At 41.9% G+C, this 25,084-nt stretch overlaps 1 protein-coding gene across 1 annotated transcript in view; it reads left to right on the top strand.

Annotated features, from left to right (window-relative positions):
• The window catches only part of LOC110509003 (ephrin type-B receptor 3), a 52,683-nt gene extending 33,840 nt beyond the window's left edge, over positions 1-18,843 (top strand). Inside the window, exons 12-15 of the mRNA XM_036966281.1 lie at positions 10,341-10,556; positions 11,420-11,569; positions 13,076-13,269; positions 16,807-18,843. Coding sequence (XP_036822176.1) covers positions 10,341-10,556; positions 11,420-11,569; positions 13,076-13,269; positions 16,807-16,921 — 675 coding nt within the window. The 3' untranslated portion in view covers positions 16,922-18,843. The remainder of the gene's footprint in view (positions 1-10,340; positions 10,557-11,419; positions 11,570-13,075; positions 13,270-16,806) is intronic.
• Positions 18,844-25,084: the final 6,241 nt, after the last annotated feature.

Here is a 25,084-nt window from a genome sequence, read left to right as displayed (position 1 = left end):
AAAATGAAAACACAAAGCAGACCAAACTGTGCTGTTGTGCTATAGCTTGTAAAATAAATAAATGTGACTCTGGACGACAACATAATGATGTTTGTTTCCAACATTAGAGCTGTTTTCCTAAAGAAGGTACATCTGCTTAGGGTTTTGTTTCCTTGCCACCCAGCCTTGTTATGAATCACAGGGGTGCAACTTTGGTTTTAGTGGGGGGGGGGGCATATTTGTATTTATTTTTTATTCATTTAAATCCAGTCGGATAAACACTCCAAACAGCTTACCCGACCGCTCGGAGGCGTCCGCATGGTCCTAAAGCACAACGTTGCCTCGTTTTGTATCACATTCCTATGATAAAACTGGGGGAGACAATTTCAAAATGTGAAAGTTGCCCCCCTGAGTTCCCCCCCTGATGAATCATGTTGTTAACATACCCATCCAAATGTGTTTTAATGTCAAACTCCATTCATGTGTAAAGAACAAAGCAGTATGTTTAGATACTTGGCACGTTGGGAATCTAACCCTCCTGAGTTCATGACAAATAAACCTTGATTTCCAGGCTCCTTGAGACATGGGAAGTATGCCATCACAAAACTAATGAGAAATGGGACTGATTATGGAGCTGTTTATAAAAATAGAATCATTAGAACTAACATCCCCATTCAAGTCAGAAGGTTGGCATTTATTGTCATGACTCATGTACTGGAGGCAGCTCTGTAGAGTGGTCACTAGCTGGCACAGCCGCAAAGTCATAAAAATCTGATTTTAAACCTAACCTTAACCCACTGTTAACCCTAATGCCTAACCCTAACCTTAAATTAACCTAACCCTAACCTAAACATTTTTGTTTGCATTCATTTTTACGATTTTGCCCATTTTACTTTGCAGCTGGCCCATCTAGCGTACATCGCTCAGGTTGGCCTCCAAGGCAAGATTCATGACAATAAATGTCAACCTGCTTCAAGTCAAGGAGACATGATTTTCCATTCTAGTTATTCTAATTCTATGGAGGTGTTGTGAGTGGTAGCATGGTTCCCATCAACTCAATGCTTAATTAATTTCAGTCAAGACTGGATAAGCAGAGAAAGGTCGAACCTCTAGTCATTCTGGGAAAAGATAATTTAATTCTAACTGTAACTAATTATCAGTGGACTGTCCTATTCACTTTCATGCTGTAGCAACACACACACACACACACACACACACACACACACACACACACACACACACACACACACACCTCTAACTATTAAATATTTAAATGACTCATTAGATGGGATCAGACACATGGTAATCTGTTGCAGACTGACAGAACTAGTCATGGATAGTTATGCCATATGTTATGTTTATGTTTATGTAGCTTTATATAGGTTTATGTTTATGAAGGCTTATGTAGGTTTATGTTTATGTAGGCTTATGTAGGTTCATGTTTATGAAGGCTTATGCAGGTTTATATAGGTTTATGTTTATTATGTTTATGTAGGTTTATATAGGTTTATGTTTATGAAGGCTTATGTAGGTTTATGTTTATGTAGGCTTATGTAGGTTTATGTTTATGTATGCCTATGTAGGTTTGTGTTTATTATGTTTATGTAGGCTTATGTAGGTTTATATTTATGTAGGTTTATGTTTATGTAGGCCTATGTAGGTTTATGTTTATGTAGGTTTATGTTTATGAAGGCTTATGTAGGTTTATGTTTATGTAGGCTTATGTAGGTTTATGTTTATGTATGCCTATGTAGGTTTATGTTTATTATGTTTATGTAGGCTTATGTAGGTTTATATTTATGTAGGTTTATGTTTATGTAGGCCTATGTAGGTTTATGTTTATGTAGGTTTATATTTATGTACAGTAGGCTTATGTAGGTTTATGTTTATGAAGGCTTATGTAGGTTTATATTTATGAAGGCTTATGTAGGTTTATGTCAATGTAGGCTTATTTAGGTTTATGTAGACTTATGTTTATGAAGGCGTATGTTGGTTTATGTTTATGTAGACTTATGTCATTTTATGTTTATGAAGACTTATGTAAGTTTATGTTTATGTAGGCTTATGTAGGTTTATGTTTATGTAGACTGACCTAGTGGCGAAGTGGTCTTATGTAGGTTTATGTTTATGAAGGCTTATGTAGCTTTATGTCAATGTAGGCTTATTTAGGTTTATGTAGACTTATGTTTATGAAGGCGTTTGTTGGTTTATGTTTTTGTAGGTTTATGTTTATGTAGGCGTATGTAGGTTTATGTAGGTTTATGTTTATGTAGGTGTATGCTTATGTAGCCATGTCATTTTATGTTTATGAAGACTCATGTAAGTTTATGTTTATGTAGGCTTATGTAGGTTTATGCTTATGTAGACTGACCTACGGACTGATTTGATCTCCCTCTTCCCTCTCTCAATTCAGTAAAATTCAAAGGGCTTTATTGGCAAGGGAAACATGTTTACATTGCCAAAGAAAGTGTCATATTTTGGCTATATACAGTATTGTAATGATGTGCAAATAGTTGAAGTACAAAAAGGAAAATATATAAATATGTGTTGTATTTACAATGGCGTTTTTCCTTTTCTTGTGGCAACAGGTCACAAATCTTGCTGCTGTGATGGCACAATGTGGTATTTCACCCAGTAGATCTGGGATTTTATCAAAATTGGATTTGTTTTTGAATTCTTTGTAGGTCTGTGTAATCTGAGGGAAGTATGTGTCTCTAATATGGTCATACATTTGGCAGGAGGTTAAGAATTGCAGCCCAGTTTCCGCCTCATTTTGTGGGCAGTGTGCATATAGCCTGTCTTCTCTTGGGAGAAGACCAGCTTGCTTAGGGGACTCTTCTCCAGGTTAATCTCTCTGTAGGTGATGGCTTTGTTTTGTAAGGTTTGGGAATCGGTTCCTTTTAGGTGGTTGTAGAATTGAACGTCTCTTTTCTGGATTTTGATCATTTGTGGGTATCGGCCTAATTCTGCTCTGCATGCATTATTTGGTGTTTTATGTTGTACACTGAAGATATTTTTGCAGAATTCTGCATGCAGAGTCTCAATTTGGTGTGTGTCCCATTTTGTGAATTCTTGGTTGGTGAGCAGACCCCAGATCTCACAGCCATAAAGGGTTATATATCTGATTCAAGTACTTTTAGCCAGATCCTAATTGGTATGTCAATTTTATTTATTTATTATTATTTATTATTATTTATTTAACCTTTATTTAACCAGGTAGGCCAGTTGAGAACACATTCTCATTTACAACTGCGGCCTGGCCAAGATAAAGGAAAGCAGTGTGACTAAAACAACAACATAGAATTACACATGGGATGAACAGTCAATAACACAATAGAAAAATCTGTATACACTGTGTGCAAATTAAGTAAGGAGGTAAGGCAATAAATAGGCCAATAGTGGTGTCGTGTCTTTGGCTATGCCGGATTAAGTGATATGACATGCTATTCTATAAAATAATGTATCCGTAATTAATATCACCTGATTGAGCTAATCATGTAAATGTAATTAACTAGAGAGTCGGGCACCACAAAATAATATTTATAGAGCTGTTATCTTCCGAATAAACTCTTAAAGACCTAGTAATATTTTACATCAGTAGCAGTCAATATTAATCCTCACCTTAATTCAGTCTCATCTGAAAGTTGTAAATTCTTGGTTATCTGCACGAACCCTGGCTAACAAGTTGAATCAGCAATACAAAATTTAGTTTAATTATTTATTTACTAAATACCTAACTAATCACACAGAATTACACATACACATAATTAATCATAACTTGATTACAAATGACATCATAAAGGAAAACATCCCTAGCGGGCGGAACAGATATGACAGCTGGTTACACAAAAAAAAAGCGTCTGGGTTTGAGGGAAAAAACGGGAAGACTGAGGGACACAGGGAGAAGCTGTGCTATCGTAAATACAGTATCTTATGCCTTCTAAATTACCGCCCATTTGGAAAAGGAAAATACAATAAATATTTACTCTGAGCTGCGCTTCGGTAGGTTGGTGGTAGATGGAAGGCCGTGTTGCCCAACCGAGTCCTTTGTCCTTTGAAGAATGTCTCTGCTGGTAAATTGAATATGTTGTAGTAACATCGTTGTGTGGTAGATGGGATACTCTGTCTGTTCCTTCCTAACCTGCGTTTGCAGCTGCTGTTGCTAACTCAACGGCTAGGAGGTATCACTTCTGTAGTGAATAAGAGTTCAAAGTTCATACCATTCGCAACCAAAGCTCACGCTGATGTTGGCTTCGTTCTGTAGTTATTATCTGAACCATTTTGACATCGGACCGTCGTCCTCGCATCCTCGGAACCGGAGGTTATATTGTCGTCAAGGCTTTATATAGGAAGGGAGAGGAGGGCGTGTTTGAAAAGTTTTATAGCCCATGTCCCTTCACAGGGGCGGGCCACTGATTGAGCAGAGCCCTAACCTTATAAAAACCCAATTCTCACATTTTAGAAGCCAAAATCACATTTCATCCCATCACGAATAATTTCATATTCAAACATTTCAATTGAACAACAATTCCATGTGAATCCGATAACTCTGATGTGTAGACTTTCCACTGTAGAGTTTATGTCATCTTATCATTGATGAGAATGTCTCAGATGACAACGGAACTGACATCATATTCATTAAGTACCACCGAATATGTTCAATTGGTCGGATTACCAGAATATAGTTCATTTCCCCCCACCTACTGATGTTCCTAGAATCTCTATGTTAACCAAGGTGTTTGCAAATGTAACATCAGTAGGGTAGAGAGAGGAAAAAGGGGGGAAGAGGTATTTATGACTGTCATAAACCTACCCCCAGGCCAACGTCATGACAGTGGCGAAGTAATTACAATTCAGCACTATACACTGGAGTGATATATGTGCAGATGAGGATGTGCAAGTAGAAATACTGGTGTGCAAAAGAGCGGAAAAACTAAAACAAATATGGAGATGAGGTAGGTAGTTGGTTGGATGGGCTATTTACAGATGGGCTGTGTACAGCTACATCAATCGGTAAGCTGCTCTGACAGCTGACGCTTACAATTAGTGAGGGAGATATAAGTCTCCAACTTCAGTGATTTTTGCAATTCGTTCCAGTCATTGGCAGCAGAGAACTGGAAGGAAAGGCAGCCAAAGGAGGTGATGGCTTTGGGGATGACCAGTGAAATATATCTGCTGGAGCGCGTGATACGCGTGGGTGTTGCTATGGTGACCAGTGAGCTGAGATAAGGCGGAGCTATACCGAATGAAGACTTATAGATGACCTGGAGCCAGTGGGTTTGGCGACAAATATGCAGCAAGGACCAGCCAACGAGAGCATACAGGTCGCAGTGGTGGGTAGTATATGGGGCTTTGGTGACAAAACAGATGGCACTGTGATAGACTGCATCCAATTTGCTGAGTAGAGTGTTGGAGGCTAATTTGGAAATTACATCACCGAAGTCAAGGATCGGTATGATAGTCAGTTTTACGAGGGTAAGTTTGGCAGCATGAGTGAAGGAGGCTTTGTTGCAAAATAGGAAGCCGATTCTAGATTTAACTTTGGATTGTAGATGCTAAATGTGAATCTGGAAGGAGAGTTTACAGTCTAGCTAGACACCTAGGTATTTATTGTTGTCCACATATTCTAAGTCAGAACCGTCCAGAGTAGTGATGCTAGTCGGGCGGGCGGGTGCGGGCAGTGATCTTTTGAAGAGCATGCATTTAGTTTTACTAGTACTTAAGAGCAGTTGGAGGCCACGGAAGGAGTATTGTATGGCTTTGAAGCGTAATGTTTATTTTGATGGCGTAGAAGGCACCTCTTGCCTTGCCTCATTCACAGCTTTGTGTACGTTACCTGTGGCGCTGACATTTAGGCCGAGGTATGTAGAGTTGTCGGTGTCTAGATGGAATGCATAACCTGCATAACCTTTTTAGGAACGCCATTATTTTTGTCTGACTGAGATTCACTGTCAGGGTCAAGGTCTGACAGAATGTGTGCAGAAGTTCTAGTTGCTGCTGTAGGCCCTCCTTGGTTGGGGACAGAAGCACCAGATCATCAACAAACAGTAGACATTTAACTTCTGATTCTAGTAGGGTGAGGCCGACTGTTCTAGTGCCCTCGCCAATTCGTTGATATACTGTATACACTACCATTCAAAAGTTTGGGGTCACTTAGAAATGTCCTCGTTTTTTAAAGAAAAGCACATTTTTTGTCCATTAAAATAACATCAAATTGATCCGAAATACAGTGTAGACATTGTTAATGTTGTAAATGACTATTGTAGCTGGAAACCGCAGATTTGTTATGGAATATCTACATAGGCGTATAGAAGCCCATTATCAACAACCATCACTTCTATTTTCCAATGGCTCGTTGTGTTAGCTAATCCAAGTTTATCATTTTAAAATACTAATTGATCATTAGAAAACCCTTTTGCAATTATGTTAGCACAGCTGAAAACTGTTGTTCTGATTTAAGAAGCAATAAAACTAGCCTTCTTTAGACTAGTTGAGTATCTGGAGCATCAGCATTTGTGGGTTCGATTACAGGCTCAAAATGTCCAGAAACAAATACCTTTCTTCTGAAACTCATCAGTCTATTCTTGTTCTGAGAAATGAAGACTATTCCATGTGAGAAATTGCCAAGAAACTGAAGATCTGGTACAATGCTGTGTACTACTCCCTTCACAGAGCAGCGCAAACTGTCTCTAACCAGAATAGAAAGAGGAGTGGGAGGCCCCGGTGCACAACTGAGCAAGAGGACAAGTACATTCGAGTGTCTAGTTTGAGAAACAGAAGCCTCACAAGTCCTCAACTGGCAGCTTCAATAAATAGCCTTCTAGGCAGAGGTCCAGTGTCTGTGTTCTTTTGCCAATCTTAATCTTTTATTTTTATTGGCCAGTCTGAGAAATGTTTTTTCTTTGCAACTCTGCCTAGAAGGCCATGGACATTTCTAAGTGACCCCAAACTTTTGAACAGTGGTGTATGTTGAAGAGGGTGGGGCTCAAGCTTCATCCCTGTCTCACCCCACAGCCCTGTGGAAAGAAATGTGTGTGTTCTTTTGCCAATTTAAACCACACACATTTTGTTTATGTGCATGGATTTTTAGAATGTCTTGTTTTTTTCCCCAACACCGCCTTCCATCAATTTGTATAGCAGACCCTCATTCCAATTTGAGTCCAAATATTTTTTGAAATCAACTAAGCATGAGAAGACTTTGCCTTTGTTTTGGTTTGTTTATCAATTAGGGTGTGCAGGGTGAATACGTGGTATGTCATACGGTAATTTGGTAAAAAGCCAATTTGACATATGCTCAGTACCTTGTTTTCACTGAAGATATGTACGAATTTGCTGTTAATGATATAATGCAGAGGATTTCCCTAAGGTTGATGTTGACGCATATCCCACTCCACGGTAGTTATTGGGGTGATCAGTCCTTGGTTCCAAATATTGGGGAAGATGTCAGAGATGTCAGGGATGATTTTAAATAATTGAAGTATAGCCAATTGGAATTTATGGTCTGTATATTTTATCATGTAATTTAGGATACCATCAACACCACAAGCCTTTTGAGGTGAGAGGGTTTGTATTTTGTCCTGGGGTTCATTCAAAGTAATTGGAGAATCCAGTTGGTTCTGGGAGTCTTTAATTGTTGATTCTAAGATTTGTATTTGGTCATGTACAGTGCCTTGCGAAAGTATTCGGCCCCCTTGAACTTTGCGACCTTTTGCCACATTTCAGGCTTCAAACATAAAGATATAAAACTGTATTTTTTTTGTGAAAAATCAACAACAGGTGGGACACAATCATGAAGTGGAATGACATTTATTGGATATTTCAAACTTTTTTAACAAATCAAAAACTGAAAAATTGGGCGTGCAAAATTATTCAGCCCCTTTACTTTCAGTGCAGCAAACTCTCTCCAGAAGTTCAGTGAGGATCTCTGAATGATCCAATGTTGACCTAAATGACTAATGATGATAAATACAATCCACCTGTGTGTAATCAAGTCTCCGTATAAATGCACCTGCACTGTGATAGTCTCAGAGGTCCGTTAAAAGCGCAGAGAGCATCATGAAGAACAAGGAACACACCAGGCAGGTCCGAGATACTGTTGTGAAGAAGTTAAAAGCCGGATTTGGATACAAAAATATTTCCCAAGCTTTAAACATCCCAAGGAGCACTGTGCAAGCGATAATATTGAAATGGAAGGAGTATCAGACCACTACAAATTTACCAAGACCTGGCCGTCCCTCTAAACTTTCAGCTCATACAAGGAGAAGACTGATCAGAGATGCAGCCAAGAGGCCCATGATCACTCTGGATGAACTGCAGAGATCTACAGCTGAGGTGGGAGACTCTGTCCATAGGACAACAATCAGTCGTATATTGCACAAATCTGGCCTTTATGGAAGAGTGGCAAGAAGAAAGCCATTTCTTAAAGATATCCATAAAAAGTGTTGGTTAAAGTTTGCCACAAGCCACCTGGGAGACACACCAAACATGTGGAAGAAGGTGCTCTGGTCAGATGAAACCAAAATTGAACTTTTTGGCAACAATGCAAAACGTTATGTTTGGCGTAAAAGCAACACAGCTGAACACACCATCCCCACTGTCAAACATGGTGGTGGCAGCATCATGGTTTGGGCCTGCTTTTCTTCAGCAGGGACAGGGAAGATGGTTAAAATTGATGGGAAGATGGATGGAGCCAAATACAGGACCATTCTGGAAGAAAACCTGATGGAGTCTGCAAAAGACCTGAGACTGGGACGGAGATTTGTCTTCCAACAAGACAATGATCCAAAACATAAAGCAAAATCTACAATGGAATGGTTCAAAAATAAACATATCCAGGTGTTAGAATGGCCAAGTCAAAGTCCAGACCTGAATCCAATCGAGAATCTGTGGAAAGAACTGAAAACTGCTGTTCACAAATGCTCTCCATCCAACCTCACTGAGCTCGAGCTGTTTTGCAAGGAGGAATGGGAAAAAATGTCAGTCTCTCGATGTGCAAAACTGATAGAGACATACCCCAAGCGACTTACAGCTGTAATCGCAGCAAAAGGTGGCGCTACAAAGTATTAACTTAAGGGGGCTGAATAATTTTGCACGCCCAATTTTTCAGTTTTTGATTTGTTAAAGAAGTTTGAAATATCCAATAAATGTCGTTCCACTTCATGATTGTGTCCCACTTGTTGTTGATTCTTCACAAAAAAATACAGTTTTATATCTTTATGTTTGAAGCCTAAAATGTGGCAAAAGGTCGCAAAGTTCAAGGGGGCCGAATACTTTCGCAAGGCACTGTATATATATCTCCATTTTGGATAAATAACTCTTCTTGTTGTTGTTTGTTTAGTGTGTTCCAATTTTCCCAGAAGCAGTTAGATTCGATGGATTCTTCAATTACATTGAGAGGATTTCTGACGTGCTGTTCTTTCTTTTTCCGTAATGTATTTCTGTATTGTTTTAGTGATTCACCATAGTGAAGGTGTAGGCTCAGGTTTTCTGGATCTCTATGTTTTTGGTTGGATAGGTTTCTCAATGTCTTTCTTGGGTTTTTGCATTCTTCATCAAACCATTTGTCATTGTTGTTCATTTTCTTAGGCTGTCTGCTTGCAATTTTTTAGATTTGATAGGGAAGCTGAGAAGTCAAATACAGTTTAGGTTTTCTACTGCCAAGTTTACAACTTTCCTATTACAGTGAAACTTTTTGTCCAGGAAATTGTCTAAAAGGGATTGAATTTGTTGTTTCCTTCCATCTCTAGCATTTCTTAATATTATTCAGTTTCTTTGGCTTTGATGCCTCATGACTGAGTATTGCTCTGTTCAAGTAGACTGTGATATTGCTGTGATCTGATAGGGGTGTCATTGGGCTGACTGTAAACACTCTGAGAGACTGGGTTGAGGTCAGTGATAATGTAGTCTACAGTACTACTGCCAAGAGATGAGCTAAAAATGTATCTACCGTAGGAGTCCCCTCAAAGCCTACCATTGACTAGGTGCTGTACATACCCAGCGTGTGACAGAGCTGCAAGAGTTGTGACCCATTTCTGTTGGTTATGTTGTCGTAGTTGTGTCTAGGGGGGCATATATGGGGGAGGGAATGCTGTCACCTCCAGGTAGGTGTTTGTCCCCCTGTGTGCTGAGGTGGTGTCCTTTCTCTCGCTCACACTCGGTCTCTCTCTCTCTCCCTCACCTATATATATTTCCTCCCCCTTCTCCCCCATTTCTGTCTCTCTCTCTCCTCTCTTCTCTCTTTCCCTCCCTCTCTTCCTCTCCCATCCCCCTCTATCTACCCACTATCTCTTTCTGCATTAACCCTCAATCTATCTACCCTCTCTCCCCAACCCCCTCTCCATTACCCCTCGCCTCCCTCACAGCTGAATGACGGGCGCTTCACGGTGACCCAGCTGGTGGGCATACTGCGTGGCATCGCGGCGGGCATGAAGTACCTCTCGGATATGAACTACGTTCACCGGGACCTGGCTGCCCGCAACATCCTGGTTAATACCAACCTGGTGTGTAAGGTGTCCGACTTCGGCCTGTCCCGTTTCCTAGACGACTCATCAGCCGATCCCACTTACACTAGCTCTCTGGTGAGTGACCTGGATGGAGAGGGGGGTTGTGAGTATGAGTGACCTGGATGGAGAGGGGGGTTGTGAGTATGAGTGACCTGGATGGAGAGGGGAGTTGTGGGTATGAGTGACCTGGATGGAGAGGGGGGTTGTGGGTATGAGTGACCTGGATGGAGAGGGGGGTTGTGGGTATGAGTGACCTAGATGGAGAGGGGGGTTGTAGGTATGAGTGACCTGGATGTAGAGGGGGGTTGTGGGTATGAGTGACCTGGATGGAGAGGGTGGTTGTGGGTATGAGTGACCTGGATGGAGAGGGGGGTTGTAGGTATGGATCTTGTTAGCTTGGTCTGTGTTTAATCGGTCTTTCTATTTTTGTCTGTGTGTGTTTATCTGTGAGATTGCTTGTTTGTTTGCTTTCTTTGTTTGTTTGCAATTTTGTGTGTGTGTGAGTGTGCTCACTCATTTGTGTCTTTGTGTCTCTCTGCATTCTGTGATCATGTTTGTGAGACTTTGGTTACCTGTGTGTGTGTGTGTGTGTTTGTGTGTGTGTGTGTGTGTGTGTGTGTGTGTGTGTGTGTGTGTGTGTGTGTGTGTGTGTGTGTGTGTGTGTGTGTGTGTGTGTGTGTGTGTGTGTGTGAATTTCTGCGTATGTGTGTCTCTGCGTGTGTTTGTGTGTCTGCGTGTAAGTGTGTGTGTGTGTCTCTGTGTGTATCTCTGCGTGTGTGTGTATTTCTGCGTGTTTGTGTCTCTGCGTATGTGTGTGTGTCTCTGCCTGCGTGTGTCTGCATGTGTCTACCTTCCTCTCCCTGTGTGAGTGTTTATAATGGCTCCATCGCCCAGCATGCTCCACTGTATCAACCCCGCCTCCCCCTGTGTCTCTGCAGGGAGGGAAGATTCCCATCCGCTGGACCGCCCCTGAGGCCATTGCCTTCAGGAAGTTCACTTCGGCTAGTGACGTCTGGAGCTACGGCATCGTCATGTGGGAGGTGGTGTCCTACGGAGAGAGGCCCTACTGGGACATGGGCAACCAGGATGTGAGTTAGTTAGTTCCTAGCTCCTGTTGCGTCTGATAGGCTCATACTACCAGAAGAAGTGTTTCAATATCTACTGTAGCAGACTAGAACACACTAGCATGCGACCTGGATGTCAGTTAGTTAGTTCCTAGCTCCCGTTGCGTCTGACAGATCGACACAGCGTGTTGAATATTGTTCCAATACCCACACTACCTTACCACTTATTGATTTATTCAGGGTATTTATTTGATAGGGACAGTGCACATTAGTCATTGAATTAAAACATTTCAGTTTCAACATCAATGTAAAACTCCCCGTTTAGCAACAAAGCAAATTTTAATCCGTGTTCCCTGAATTAATTACTTGGAATGAAATAATTTATTGGTCATGAATTTAAAGTAGTGTGCTAGTATGGCTGTTGGAATGGAGCCACTGTTTTATTTCAGATTCATAGTCTTGAAGGGATAGTTTACACTGAGGTACATTGCAGTTGCACTTTTAGTTTGAGCTTGACAGTTATGCTTGAGAGTTTTTATCTTCACTGTGCAGGTGGTTAGTGCGGCTGTGTTGGCGTTTTTTAACTTTAATGTCTCCTGCTAACCACGTCTCCGCCTGTATCTTCAATCCACAGATATTTACTACGGCAGAGTAGTTAACTACCACACACACACTCATACGCACAAGCTCACGCGCACACACACCCACTCTCTATCCCCAAAACACATCTTACCATCTCACTGGGCTTCTACCTTATTAATGAATAGAGAGCAATTATGCTCATCCAAACGTGGCATCCAACATGTTGTATCACTGCAGTAGCCAGTTTCAAAATAATCATTACATTTGTGAGCAGCGAAAAATAGGAATATGAATAGTACAGATGTTGTATGATCCCAAAGGCAAATTTGCATTGCAGCAAGAAGTAACCAAAATACATACCGACAGCATATGGATATAAATAGCTTTGTAGAGAATACAAACACGTCATGACAAATAAAGGAGGAAACGGGGAGAGCAAGTTGTGCAGTGCAGTAGAGAGATTCTTCATTTTTTACAAAGGCCCATTTGCTTTGTAGCAAGTAGTCAAATACATGTGAAGTTTATAGAAAGTAGAACAGAAAATAGCATGTTGTAACAACAGTAATCAACTGTAATCAACTGTAATCAACTGTAATCAACTGTAATCAACAGTGATCAACAGTAATCAACAGTAATCAACTGTAATCAACAGTAATCACATGTAATCAACAGTAATCAACTGTAATCAACAGTAATCACATGTAATCAACAGTAATCAACAGTAATCAACTGAATTAACTGACTCTTACTTTCTTTTCTGTTCTTCCTCATGAATTAGAATTTCAATACACTTTTTAAATGGACAGGAATTGAGAATGGAATTGATCCCTAAACCTATTCTATCATATCATATGGTATTGTATCCTGTGGTATCATAACGTATCATATTGTATCGTACCAGATTGTATACAATCACATTGTATCATATCGTATTAACCCTTTCCTTAGGTGATGACTGCGGTTGAACAGGACTACCGTCTGCCCCCTCCTATGGACTGCCCCATGGTGCTGCACCAGCTCATGTTGGAGTGCTGGGTGAAGGAGAGGAACCTGAGGCCCAAATTCTGCCAGATCGTCAGCACCCTGGACAAGCTGCTCCGCAACGCCGCCACACTCAAAGTGGTCACCAGCACATACTCAGGGTGAGTGGAAGAGACTGGAGAGGAATTATTTCTTTATTTCTTTATCATGTATTTATTTCTTTATTATTATATATTTTTTTAATAATTATTATTAAAGTCAGCAAATAAAGAAACATCCCTTTTTCAGGACCCTGTCTTTCAAAGATCATTTGTAAAAATCCAAATAACGTCACAGATCTTCTTATTCAATGACCCATAAACAATTAATGAACATGGACCTGTGGAACGGTCGTTAAGACACTAACACTTTACAGACGGTAGGCAATTAAGGTCACAGTTATGAAAACGTAGGACACTAAAAGAGGCCTTTCTACTGACTCTGAAAAGCACCAAAAGAAAGATGCCCAGGGGCCCTGCTCATCTGCGTGAATATGCCTTAGGCATGCTGCAAGGAGGCATGAGGACTGCAGATGTGGCCATGGCAATAAATTGCAATGTCCGTACTGTGAGACGCCTAAGATAGCGCTACAGGGAGACAGGACGAACAACTGATCGTCCTCGCAGTGGCAGACCACGTGTAACAACACCTGCACAGGATCGGTACATCCGAACATCACACCTGCATGACAGGTACAGGATGGCAACAACAACAGCCCGAGTTACACCAGGAACGCACAATCCCTCCATCAGTGCTCAGACTGTCCGCAATAGGGTGAGAGAGGCTGGACTGAGGGCTTGTAGGCCTGTTGTAAGGCAGGTCCTCACCAGACATCACTGGCAACAACGTTGCCTATGGGCACAAACCCACTGTCACTGAACCAGAAAGGACTGGGAAAAAGTGCTCTTCACTGATGAGTCGCGGTTTTGTCTCACCAAGGGTGATGGTCGGATTCGCCTTTATCGTCGAAGAAATGAGCGTTACACTGAGGCCTGTACTCTGGAGCGGGATCGATTTGGAAGTGGACATTCCATCATGGTCTGCGGCGGTGTGTCACAGCATCATCGGACTGAGCTTGTTGTAAAAATGTAAAAAAACGGGCAAACTCAACTTTGCGGGCAAACTCAATGCTGTGTGTTACAGGGAAGACATCCTCCTCCCTCATGTGGTACCCTTCCTGCAGGCTTATCCTGACATAACCCTCCAGCATGACAATGCCACCAGCCATACTGCTTGTTCTATGCGTGATTTCCTGCAAGACAGGAATGTCAGTGTTCTGCCATGGCCAGCTAAGAGCCCGGATCTCAATCCCATTGAGCACGTCTGGGACCTGTTGGATCGGAGGGTGAGGGCTAGGACCATTCCAACAGAAATTTCTGGGAACTTGCAAGTGCCTTGGTGGAAGAGTGGGGTAACATCTCACAGCAAGAACTGGCAAATCTGGTCCAGTCCATGAGGAGAAGATGCACTGCAGTACTTAATGCAGCTGGTGGCCACACCAGATACTGACTGTTACTTTTGATTTTTGACCCCCCCTTTGTTCAAGGACACATTATTCAATTTCTGTTAGTCACATGTCTTTGGAACTTGTTCAGTTTATGTTTCAGTTGTTGAATCTTGTTATGTTCATACAAATATTTACACATGTTAAGTTTGATGAAAATAAACGCAGTTGACAGTGAGAGGACTTTATTGTTTTACTGAGTTTATATAATTGTTTTATTCATGTTTTTATATATATTTATATATATGTGTATTTTATATGCACAACAAGACCGGTGTAAATACTTTTTTAATGGTTTCTAAACAACAGTTTCTAAATAAGCATACGTGCGTCTGCACCCGAGAAACCTACAGATTTGCACAAAAACCTCTCCCATGATAATGAACAAAAATTCAAAGTATACTGTCAATAGTAATAATTATCGAAACACCAACCTACACATTTAGTGGTTTTTACAGACATGGCCATATTTGTTGTTGTTGTTGGTTTGATTTGTTGTTTTGGCGTGCAATCAACAATATCAACAGCAGCATGTTGGGCCTAAACTGATGAATAGGGCATGAAGTTCTGGTTCAGCTCTTTGTACCCCACTAAACAAAACCACAAAATTATCATATTCCACTTATCAGTTTCTCGCTTGAGCCTCAATGTCTTCCAGTTTCACTGTTGCAGCATTACCCCAAGAGTGATTCCTATTGCCAGGAGCGGGCCTCTGTGAAGCTAATTGCGTGTGGAAATGTAATGTCTGACCTAGGTTTAATTCCCCGTGCTCTTGGCTGCCTCCTGAATGTAGGTAATAGGACAGAGAAAGAGATGGCGCAGACAGAGTCAGGGCTGCTGATATAGAAACAGACTGACGGACAGCTGAGGTGATGGAGGATGTAGAAACAGACTGATGGAGGATGTAGAAACAGACTTACGGACAGCTGAGGGGATGGAGGATGTAGAAACAGACTGATGGAGGATGTAGAAACAGACTGATGGAGGATGTAGAAACAGACTGACGGACAGCTGAGGTGATGGAGGATGTAGAAACAGACTGATGGAGGATGTAGAAACAGACTGACGGACAGCTGAGGGGATGGAGGATGTAGAAACAGACTGAGGTGATGGAGTACGTAGAAACAGACTAACAGAGAGCTGAGGTGATGGAGGATGTAGAAACAGACTAATGGAGGATGTAGAAACAGACTGAGGTGATGGAGTATGTAGAAACAGACTAACAGAGAGCTGAGGTGATGGAGGATGTAGAAACAGACTAATGGAGTATGTAGAAACAGACTAATGGAGGATGTAGAAACAGACTAACAGAGAGCTGAGGGGATGGAGTGTGGGTAATAAGACAGATTGAGGAGAAGCTAAAAGAGGAATGTATTTAATTAGGTTGCTAAGGGAGGCCAAGCCCATTGCTGTGATGGGCCAAATGGGGAAGTGTGTGTTTGTGTGCGTGTGTCATTGTGTGTGTGTGTGTATCAATGTGTGTATGTAGGTGTATGTCTTGCGTGTGTTATGCTACGTGTCAATGTATGCTGATGATTCATTTATGGCCTCATCTGTGAGTGAGTGAGTGAGTGAGTGAGTGAGTGAGTGAGTGAGTGTAAGAGTGTAAGAGTGTGAGAGTGAGTGAGAGCCTTATCAATACTGTACGGATACTGTAGTATCTTTAGAATGGAGATGGCGGAGGTACTAGTTTTTATTACAACCCCAACGTGATTAATTTATTCTGCTCGGAGGTTAAATTGGATTTTGTAAGTGGTGGAACTGGCTTCTAGATTGTCTTTTCCATGATCGGTATCAACACATATTTGATGGATTCTCACTGTGTGCTGTGCTGTGTGCTGTCTCCCATCCTCAATGTTGTTGACAGCGTAATACTATACCACCTAACACAGCAGCGTTCTTCAGTCCTGCTCCTGGGTAAATACAGTTTGAAATAGATAAGTGTAGCACTAACACACCTACCGGTAATTGAACAAACCAAGGGCTTGATGATTAGTTGATAAGTTGAACATTTTGTGCTAGCACTGAGCTGGAACAAAACCCTGCACACCCTATGGGTCTCTGCTCCAGAACCAGGAATCTAATAACACTGGTGTAACAGTTTGTACTCTTGAAAAAAAACCACACGTGACTGACCTATTACCTCTGTTGACAGGGATCTGATGCGGATCGGGGGGACGTTGCCTGGCCACCACATAAAGAGCCTGGACAGCAGTCAGAATGACATCGTTCGACAACAGATGAGCGCAACTCTCCCCATAAGGGTCTGAGGTTTGGATCTGGACCAACAGAACAACAAACCAACACATCAGCAGAGGAAACTGGACCCACTAGAAACCACCTAGGAGCTCTACTTGCAGAACCCAATGAGTGAATAAATGGATGACCCATTCCTAGACAAAAACAAAAGTGGTCTGCTGTACCTACACAAAACTAACATGGGAAAAGGACATCTTGACTTTGGACAGCTTCAGTGGAGCTCTGTTGAGAACAGACTCTTGAGCAGCTTGTGGAGAACTTGTTTATTGGTGTGTGCTCGCACTCAGTATTGACATTTGTGATTTCGAGAACCGTCCATTGACAGAAAGCCAAACTCTCCCTCAGGTTATGTTTGCATGTCTGCATGTGTTTTCTGCTGCCTGGGAAGCGTCCTTTTTGCCAAAGTGATTCCCATGTCTTCCCTGCCTTTATCATTGACTTTGACCACGGATGGGAACCGATATGGATACTATGTACTGGAAAGATACAGGCGCAATGATGATACAAAAGGGTTTGTTCGAATGATGAGTCTTTGAGGATGTATTCTATGGATTCTGAAGGAACGCGGACACCTGAAAATATTGTATCCTAATGCCCTTGGTCAGAGAACTTGATTGCAGACTTCTATAAGAATTGCTGTTTTTTATTATCTTGTTTTGTCCACTTTCTTTAATTGTGGTCTTTCATGTCAGTGGAAGGTTTCGGTCTCATGATACTGTATGTGTCTTTGCGTGTCCCATTCACCTTCCCTGGATAAAGGGGCTGACTGAGTAGGACGTATTTGACTGTAATACAGTACAGGACACACCATCATTTGCATGCCAAATTGGAACTGTTGTGGATGAATGTCATGTGAACAAGAGACAATGGTTCCGCATAACTATTAGTCTATTTTCTTACTCTTATTTTATTCAACTATGTCTTGTTTTGGATGCTAAGTTATTACTTATAGTTGAATATAGTATTGCGTTTTCTACAGTAATTGAGGGATATCTTGTTTTTTTTTCGACACGTTATCTTAATACACTAGACAGTGAATTTAATGATTAAACAATATTCAAATATTTTGTGGCAGCTGTAGCTCGTAGGAAAGGGTTAATGATGAACCATAGCTACTTCTAGTCACCATTGCTGGCCCACATCGCCAGCCTGTCAGTACAGTTGTCAATTCCATTATTCTGGACACGCTACTGATATCTTAGCCTGGGGTTCCAGTCTGTTTGTGCTTTAACCAAATCGTCTCTGTGTTTTTCCATTGTCATGCCGAACATGTTTGGTCTGACACCGATAGTCAGGGAAGTTGGCTAAAGCACATAGAATATGGGACCAGGCTAACTGGCTAACTATGTTGAAGTGTCGGATGTTTTCTTAAGTAAAATGTGTCAAGGATCCCGTGCAAATGAAATATGTTACCATTAAGATGATAACTATGTGACCTCAATATCAACCTGACCCACAAAAAGTTTGAATTATTCAGTGAATTACTCTTGACATGTTTTTTTTTTTAAGTACGCCAGCTGTCAGTATCTTCCGTGTTATATGATCTCCCCATCCCTACTAAATCCGCTCAGAGTTCATCTTCATTTGGCCCCTCTGACCTCCGTGTGAACCTCCGTATGTTTGTTTGTTGTTGGCAACATCAAAAGAAAAATTACAGTTTAAAGGGGCCATGTACCAGGATAGAAAAATCTATGTGAAATAAGAAAAACAAGGAAATGTCCGTCAGGGCAGACTTCTTTCTGTAAGACTAAGGTGTATGGAATTGTCTGCCAGGGCAGACTTCTTTCTGTAAGACTAAGGTGTATGGAATTGTAAAAAAAAAAAGAAAGAAGAAAAAAAAGAAACTAGAACAAAATACGCATTTCTCTCTTAGTATTTTTTCGATAATCATATGCAAATCAATTATTAAAGTGATCTATGGTATTCTCTTTTATTTCTCTGCGGGTCCAGCACAAAGTCATTCCAGGTCTTCTCTTCTTCCAGTTGTAGGACGAACATAGGGAATAGCAAGTATGTTTTTTCTTTTAGAATATCATATTAGTTATGAAACTCATTCACTTTTAAGCTTAATCAAAGACCAGTCCACACAGCTCATTAATTAGTGAGAAAGCAGGACTATAGATTCGTCCTCTGTCATGAGAGAGGCTTCAAGGAAGCGATATACCCTGACATCATTCCAGCACTGGTAGTGGATCTATGTGCATTTCTTGGCAACCTGTACACGACCTGTACACAACCTGTACACAACCGCATCATGTCACATCGGTCTTGTCTTGCCAATATTGATGAGCGGTGCTGTCACCTGGCAACACCCTGGCGGTGGACACTTTACTGATGTTCTGTTTTTATTGACTGTGTTAAAACCGACCCTCGTGGATGGCCTGGAAGGCTAATGCAGATATTTATCGGTTTTTTTTGGACCCGATGCTGAGCAAGAAGGCGTATGATAATCTCCCTGAGGAGAGATCGGTGGTGACATGTCCGTTCTCCTCCGAATTTGTCCTTGAGAAGATAGACGTACTGCCACCAACACCATATAGTGTCCCAGTTGATTAAGAATGTGGGAATAGGTCATTGAGCTGTATGGTTAGATCTGGCATGATTTCCTTCTTGTATATAATAGAGTACTGTATATCTGGGCTATAATGGGTCTTGTTATAGATACTCTTCTTGTACTGTAGCCCCCAGTACAGGTTGTTTAGGAACATACAGCACTAGACGTAGATGGGAGAAAACCTATTAATATAGATACTGAAGCTGCCATCTTGGCCAGGTCTCCCTTGGAGAAGAGTCTATCTATGTCAATGGGTCAAATAAAGGTTGGGTTAAAGAATGAAGAATAGTATTGTAGGTTTTTGCTGTGTAGAGCTTTGAGTATACAGCACTTCAGTGCATTAGGTGTTGAAGACGAGGGCCTTGACTAACTAATGCCTTCAGCCAGAGTGTATGTTCGATATTGACTGTGTGTAGCGCCGTTGACACGTGGTGTCAGGAGTGGGGTTTCGCATTCTATTTTTCTACAATGAAATCAATGTTGATCCAACACAATCTCTCTCAGGACCACCACGGACTAGAAGCTAGAAATCTTCAATCTTCCATCACTTAATCTCAATAAAACTGTTTCGGAAACTCTTTTTTTTTTTAAAATCCTTCCAATTTAATGCTAGACGACAGCAAACTTCTCAGGAAAGGATGTGACACCATCCCCATATTACAGCCTATTAGGTAATGACAAATCAACTGAGACAGTTCATCTGTAGATTTTAATGAGCGTGCTTGATGGAGTAAGAACGGAGGACGCGGCGCGTAGATGGCAGGCAATTTCCTGCTTGCTTGTCGTATGCTTTTTGATGGCCAGACACTCGTGCAGTAGAACGTCAAATCTCCAGAGTGAGCCATGTGATTACTGGGAGATTAACAACAGGCAAGCTCTTGTACTTACCACTGTGTGTACATGAGAGTGTGTGTGGGGAAGGATAATCATCCAACCACACACACATGCCAGCATGTGTACACACACACACACACACACACACACACACACACACATACACACAGAGTGAGAGACTAATACATGCACGTACACATGCACATTTGCTTGCACACACTCCCTTCCCCCCACACACAGCCACACACACACACACACACACTACCCCCCTATCTCTCAGTACCCTCTTCTGATTCTACCCCCTATCTCTCAGTACCCTCTTCTAATTCCATCCCCCTATCTCTCAATACCCTCTTCTGATTCCACCCCCCTATCTCTCAGTACCCTCTTCTGATTCCACCCCCCCCCCCCATCTCTCAATACCATCTTCTGATTCCACCCCCCTATCTCTCAGTACCCTCTTCTGATTCCACCCCCCTATCTCTCAGTACCCTCTTCTAATTCCACCGCCTCATCTCTCAGTAGCCTCTTCTGATTCCACCCCCCTATCTCTCAGTAGCCTCTTCTGATTCCACCCCCTATCTCTCAGTAGCCTCTTCTGATTCCACCCCCCCATCTCTCAGTACCCTCTTCTGATTCCACTCCCCCATCTCTCAGTAGCCTCTTCTGATTCCACCCCCCTATCTCTCAGTAGCCTCTTCTGATTCCACCCCCCTATCTCTCAGTAGCCTCTTCTGATTCCACCCCCCCATCTCTCAGTACCCTCTTCTGATTCCACTCCCCCATCTCTCAGTAGCCTCTTCTGATTCCACCCCCCCTATCTTTCAGTATCACCTTTTGGTTCCATCGGTACGGTTTCTGCCTAAGCTCATAGCGCTCATTTGCTATTCTGTCCAAAGCTAGTGTAATGCCTCCAATTACTGGAGGCTGTGCTAGCAGGCAGATTTGAAGCGAGGTTTGGCAGGCAGAGTTTGCTACGCATCAGGGACTTTTAACAGAGTAGTGATTTGCTGCCGGTGAGACGGCCGATGCTGTCTGTGCAGCCTCATCAGTGGAAAACTACCCCCTTCATGTAGAAAATGACAGGCTGTTCGGCTGAAAACTGCCGGGCTAGTCACAAAAAGATCTGCCTTTCAACTGTGCCTGCTATCTCTCATTGGGAGGAAACCTCAACACAGCAGATTGAAGGGTTTATCAAGGAGGATGGGGAAAGTTGACAGGGGAAGTTGTTGGGAAATGACAAAATGATGTTGTGCCATCAACGATCTACATAATGCTGTTATAGTGAAGGCATCACATTGTTCAGGTGAGTCAACATACTGCACACTCATTTACAAGGTTATTTACCCCAATATTCATTCAAATAAAATTATATAATTGAGACAAACAAAAATAGTCAAAGCAACGCAGTTCCAAGTCAACTCCACAACTCCCGCCAGTCTTTGTCATTAATGTCTTTAGCTTCCAGTGTTTTCCAGATTAGCATGACAGTGCACTTTGTGTGCGGCCGGTGAGGCTGAAGAGGGTAAGGCCTGTGTGTCTGTTTTGTATAGTTCAGTGTGATGCGATCCACTAAAGGCCTAAAGCCTGCCATTGATTAAATGGGTGTCAATACCCAAGGGCCTGAGTCTGATGGATAGGATGCAGGATACGCATCACAATGTGCCTGGCTACATTCACAAACAGAGAGCCACGCTCTTCCAATACTGCTCAACTACCCAAGGCCTGCCTGCCTGCCTGCCTGCCTGCCTGCCTGTCTGTCTGTCTGTCTGTCTGTCTGTCTGTCTGTCTGTCTGTCTGTCTGTCTGTCTGCCTGCCTGCCTGCCTGCCTGCCTGCCTGCCTGCCTGCCTGCCTGCCTGCCTGCCTGCCTGCCTACCTGCCTGCCTGCCAGTCTGCCTGTCTGCCTGTCTGCCTGTCTGCCTGTCTGTCTGTCTGTCTGTCTGTCTGCCTGTCTGTCTGTCTGTCTGTCTGTCTGTCTGTCTGTCTGTCTGTCTGTCTGTCTGTGCCACCCACAGGTGCTTGTGTGTGAATTAATCTGTATTCTAAAATAGATCAATCTGAAGTCATTGGTCTAATTGAACCTGTGTGGTTTGTTAATTGACGGTTGCTCATCATAGCTCGGGGGATGACACTAATTCACTGATCTACACATCATCGCGTGGAGCTGCATCACAAGTATGCCAATCCACTGATGTGAGTTTGAGATGATTGACTCTGACAACACTCGACAAAAATATGCCCTTTAATTGGAGTCATGCAAGCTCAAAATCCCTCAAATTTGAGCCATTGGCAACAGTCAAAAATATTGTATATTTCAACTGAAATTCCATCATTTTATTTGACTCTTCAAATACAGTACTGTGCATGTCTTCGGCTTTCAAAGTACAAGTCTGAACCCTTGAATACAAAGTACAATATCATCACCTCTGTTTTTCACTCTCATTCTGATAATGTTCCGCAGATATGCATTTATGTGGTGATTTCTACATTTCACTCCACAAAATATGCTAGGGAGATTTTATCAAGTACCACTTTACTTAAACCCAATAGGTATAGTGTATTGTGCCGTTATAATGCATTTTACGACATGTCATAAGCATGTATGAACCCATTATACAGTGCTATGTCATCTCATAACATACATGCTTATGTAACAAATAATAACTCATTACAGTGGGTGTCTCCATGTGTAACAGGACAAATATAAGCATTGTTATTAGTTAAAAACGAGTAATAACATAATATAATATATTCCTGTCAGCTTTAAGTGTTAACCAATATACATCCTAGAAAATAAGTCTTGATTCATGGCTTGTGGTGCCCAGCAGTCATCCCAGTCACAGTGATGGACATTGGCTCAAAAGAAGAACCTACCAAGACAAATTAGCTTGCATGTGGATGGGTGAGGGAGAAATGGCAGATTTAGACAGATTATGCATCTGAGTGTTTGCTGATGGGATTGGAAGGTCTCACAAACCTCCTGCTTGCATTACAAACCCCACCAGGGAGGGGAAGGAGAAGGATAGAACAAAGAAAAGAGAGAGATAGATGGGTAACATAGGCCTTTGAGCAAACTTTGTTTGATATGGGGGTGATGAGGTCTGAGGTCTCTGAACAGATGGTGAAAATTGGGGAAGAAAGAGAGAAAGTGCAAGGGACTACTAGATATAAAGCCTGGGAATATTTCACCAAAAAAACGAATATCTGTAGAATGTAGTATAGCAGTCAGCCGTAGATCTAAAAGGGTATTTCAAGAGTGTGGCCAGAGGGCATGATGACTCTTTGTAATGTGAACAGACTGGCACGGCTCTGGGAACCATTTCAACAAGATTTATATTAAAAATACAAGGAGAGAAAGGCAAACAGATTACCCGAACCAACAAAAAAGTATTGATGTAGAGACGCGTTTACCATAGCAACAAAGCCACCTCAAATTACTTTTTTGGGTTGTTTGGTTCATACAGGTATTTATAGGCAACCTTTGCCATATTCTGAACATTTGATTCCGAAACTAATAAACACAAAGGCATACCATGGCAGATTCTTATTATCTGAAACTACCTGGTATATGTGAAATAGATGGGCCTGTCGAGCGTTTGATGGGCTGGCTCCAAATCCCACATGCTTATACTGCCTTGTCTTGCTCTCAAGTAATCATCCCCATGGAAACACCTGACACCAACGATTTATTACACACCCCATAGAACTCCAGCTAGCATACACACAACACGACACCAGTTTTAACTTTTAGAACCCCTAGCTGACAAATGACTTCACGGGAGTATAACGATGCATACGGCTCACTCCAATCAAATCACAACGACCTTGTTAACGTGTCAGCTAGTTGGCGCATGCCACTATGTGCGATGCATCATTTGTCATTGATGGACATGAGCGGTTATAAATGATTGTGCCAGGCGGCATGTGATGAATACGAATGTCCTCTCTTGATTTTCTAGTGTACTGTTACCCATGACGACCGTTCAGTTCTGTTAAATCGAGTACAGGCTTAACTGAATGACAACAAGGACAGAATGCAATATGGAATTTTATTGAATAGTTTGAGGTATGGCCTCTTCTCTGAGGATTGCTCCTCGGAGCCAGATGCTGATGACAGGTTGTCTTATGCTAGGCAGCTGGCATCGAACCCCTATATTCATGTAAATACCTGCTATGCTGATGAGGTAACATGATAAACACTACTGTATGTTATACCTGCTATGCCCGTGCGATAGGAAGTGATGTGAATTATATTGTGTTTACTAGATGAATTTAAAAGTGACAAGCCATTCAGACCCGCCTTCCTGATTCAACCTTCGTAAACTACATTTGTCAGTTTTGAAGTGCAATGTATCTTGATGCTAACCTCCGTAATTGAATTGAGCTTGTTCTTTGTAAGAGTACTAGGAGTGAGTAGTGCACAACACTCTATCATAAACCACAGCAGAGTTCATTATCCTCATTGTGTTTGTGTGTAATAATTATAATTTGGTGGGTGCTTATATTTGTCCAAATTCACATATGTATGAATGGGAAATGTTTGTTGTTGTTTTTTTTCTCCCCCTGAGACATCCTAGGAGAGTGGGATCACGGCCCGGGTCTACTATTATCAACTGCTAGCCTGGAGCAAATAGGGTTAAGTGCCTTGCTCAAGGGCACATCAACAGATTTTTCATATTGTTGGCTTGGGGATTTGAACTGGCAACCTTTCAGTTACTGGCCCAAAGCTCTAATCGCTAGGCTACCTGCCGCTCTATCTTCAAATATTGCAAATGGAAGTACCTT

This window comes from Oncorhynchus mykiss, chromosome 28 (genome assembly GCF_013265735.2).
Source record: "Oncorhynchus mykiss isolate Arlee chromosome 28, USDA_OmykA_1.1, whole genome shotgun sequence".
NCBI lineage: Eukaryota > Metazoa > Chordata > Actinopteri > Salmoniformes > Salmonidae > Oncorhynchus > Oncorhynchus mykiss.
The sequence above is the reverse complement of the archived record's forward strand: the minus strand, read 5'-3'. Positions and strand labels throughout refer to the sequence as shown.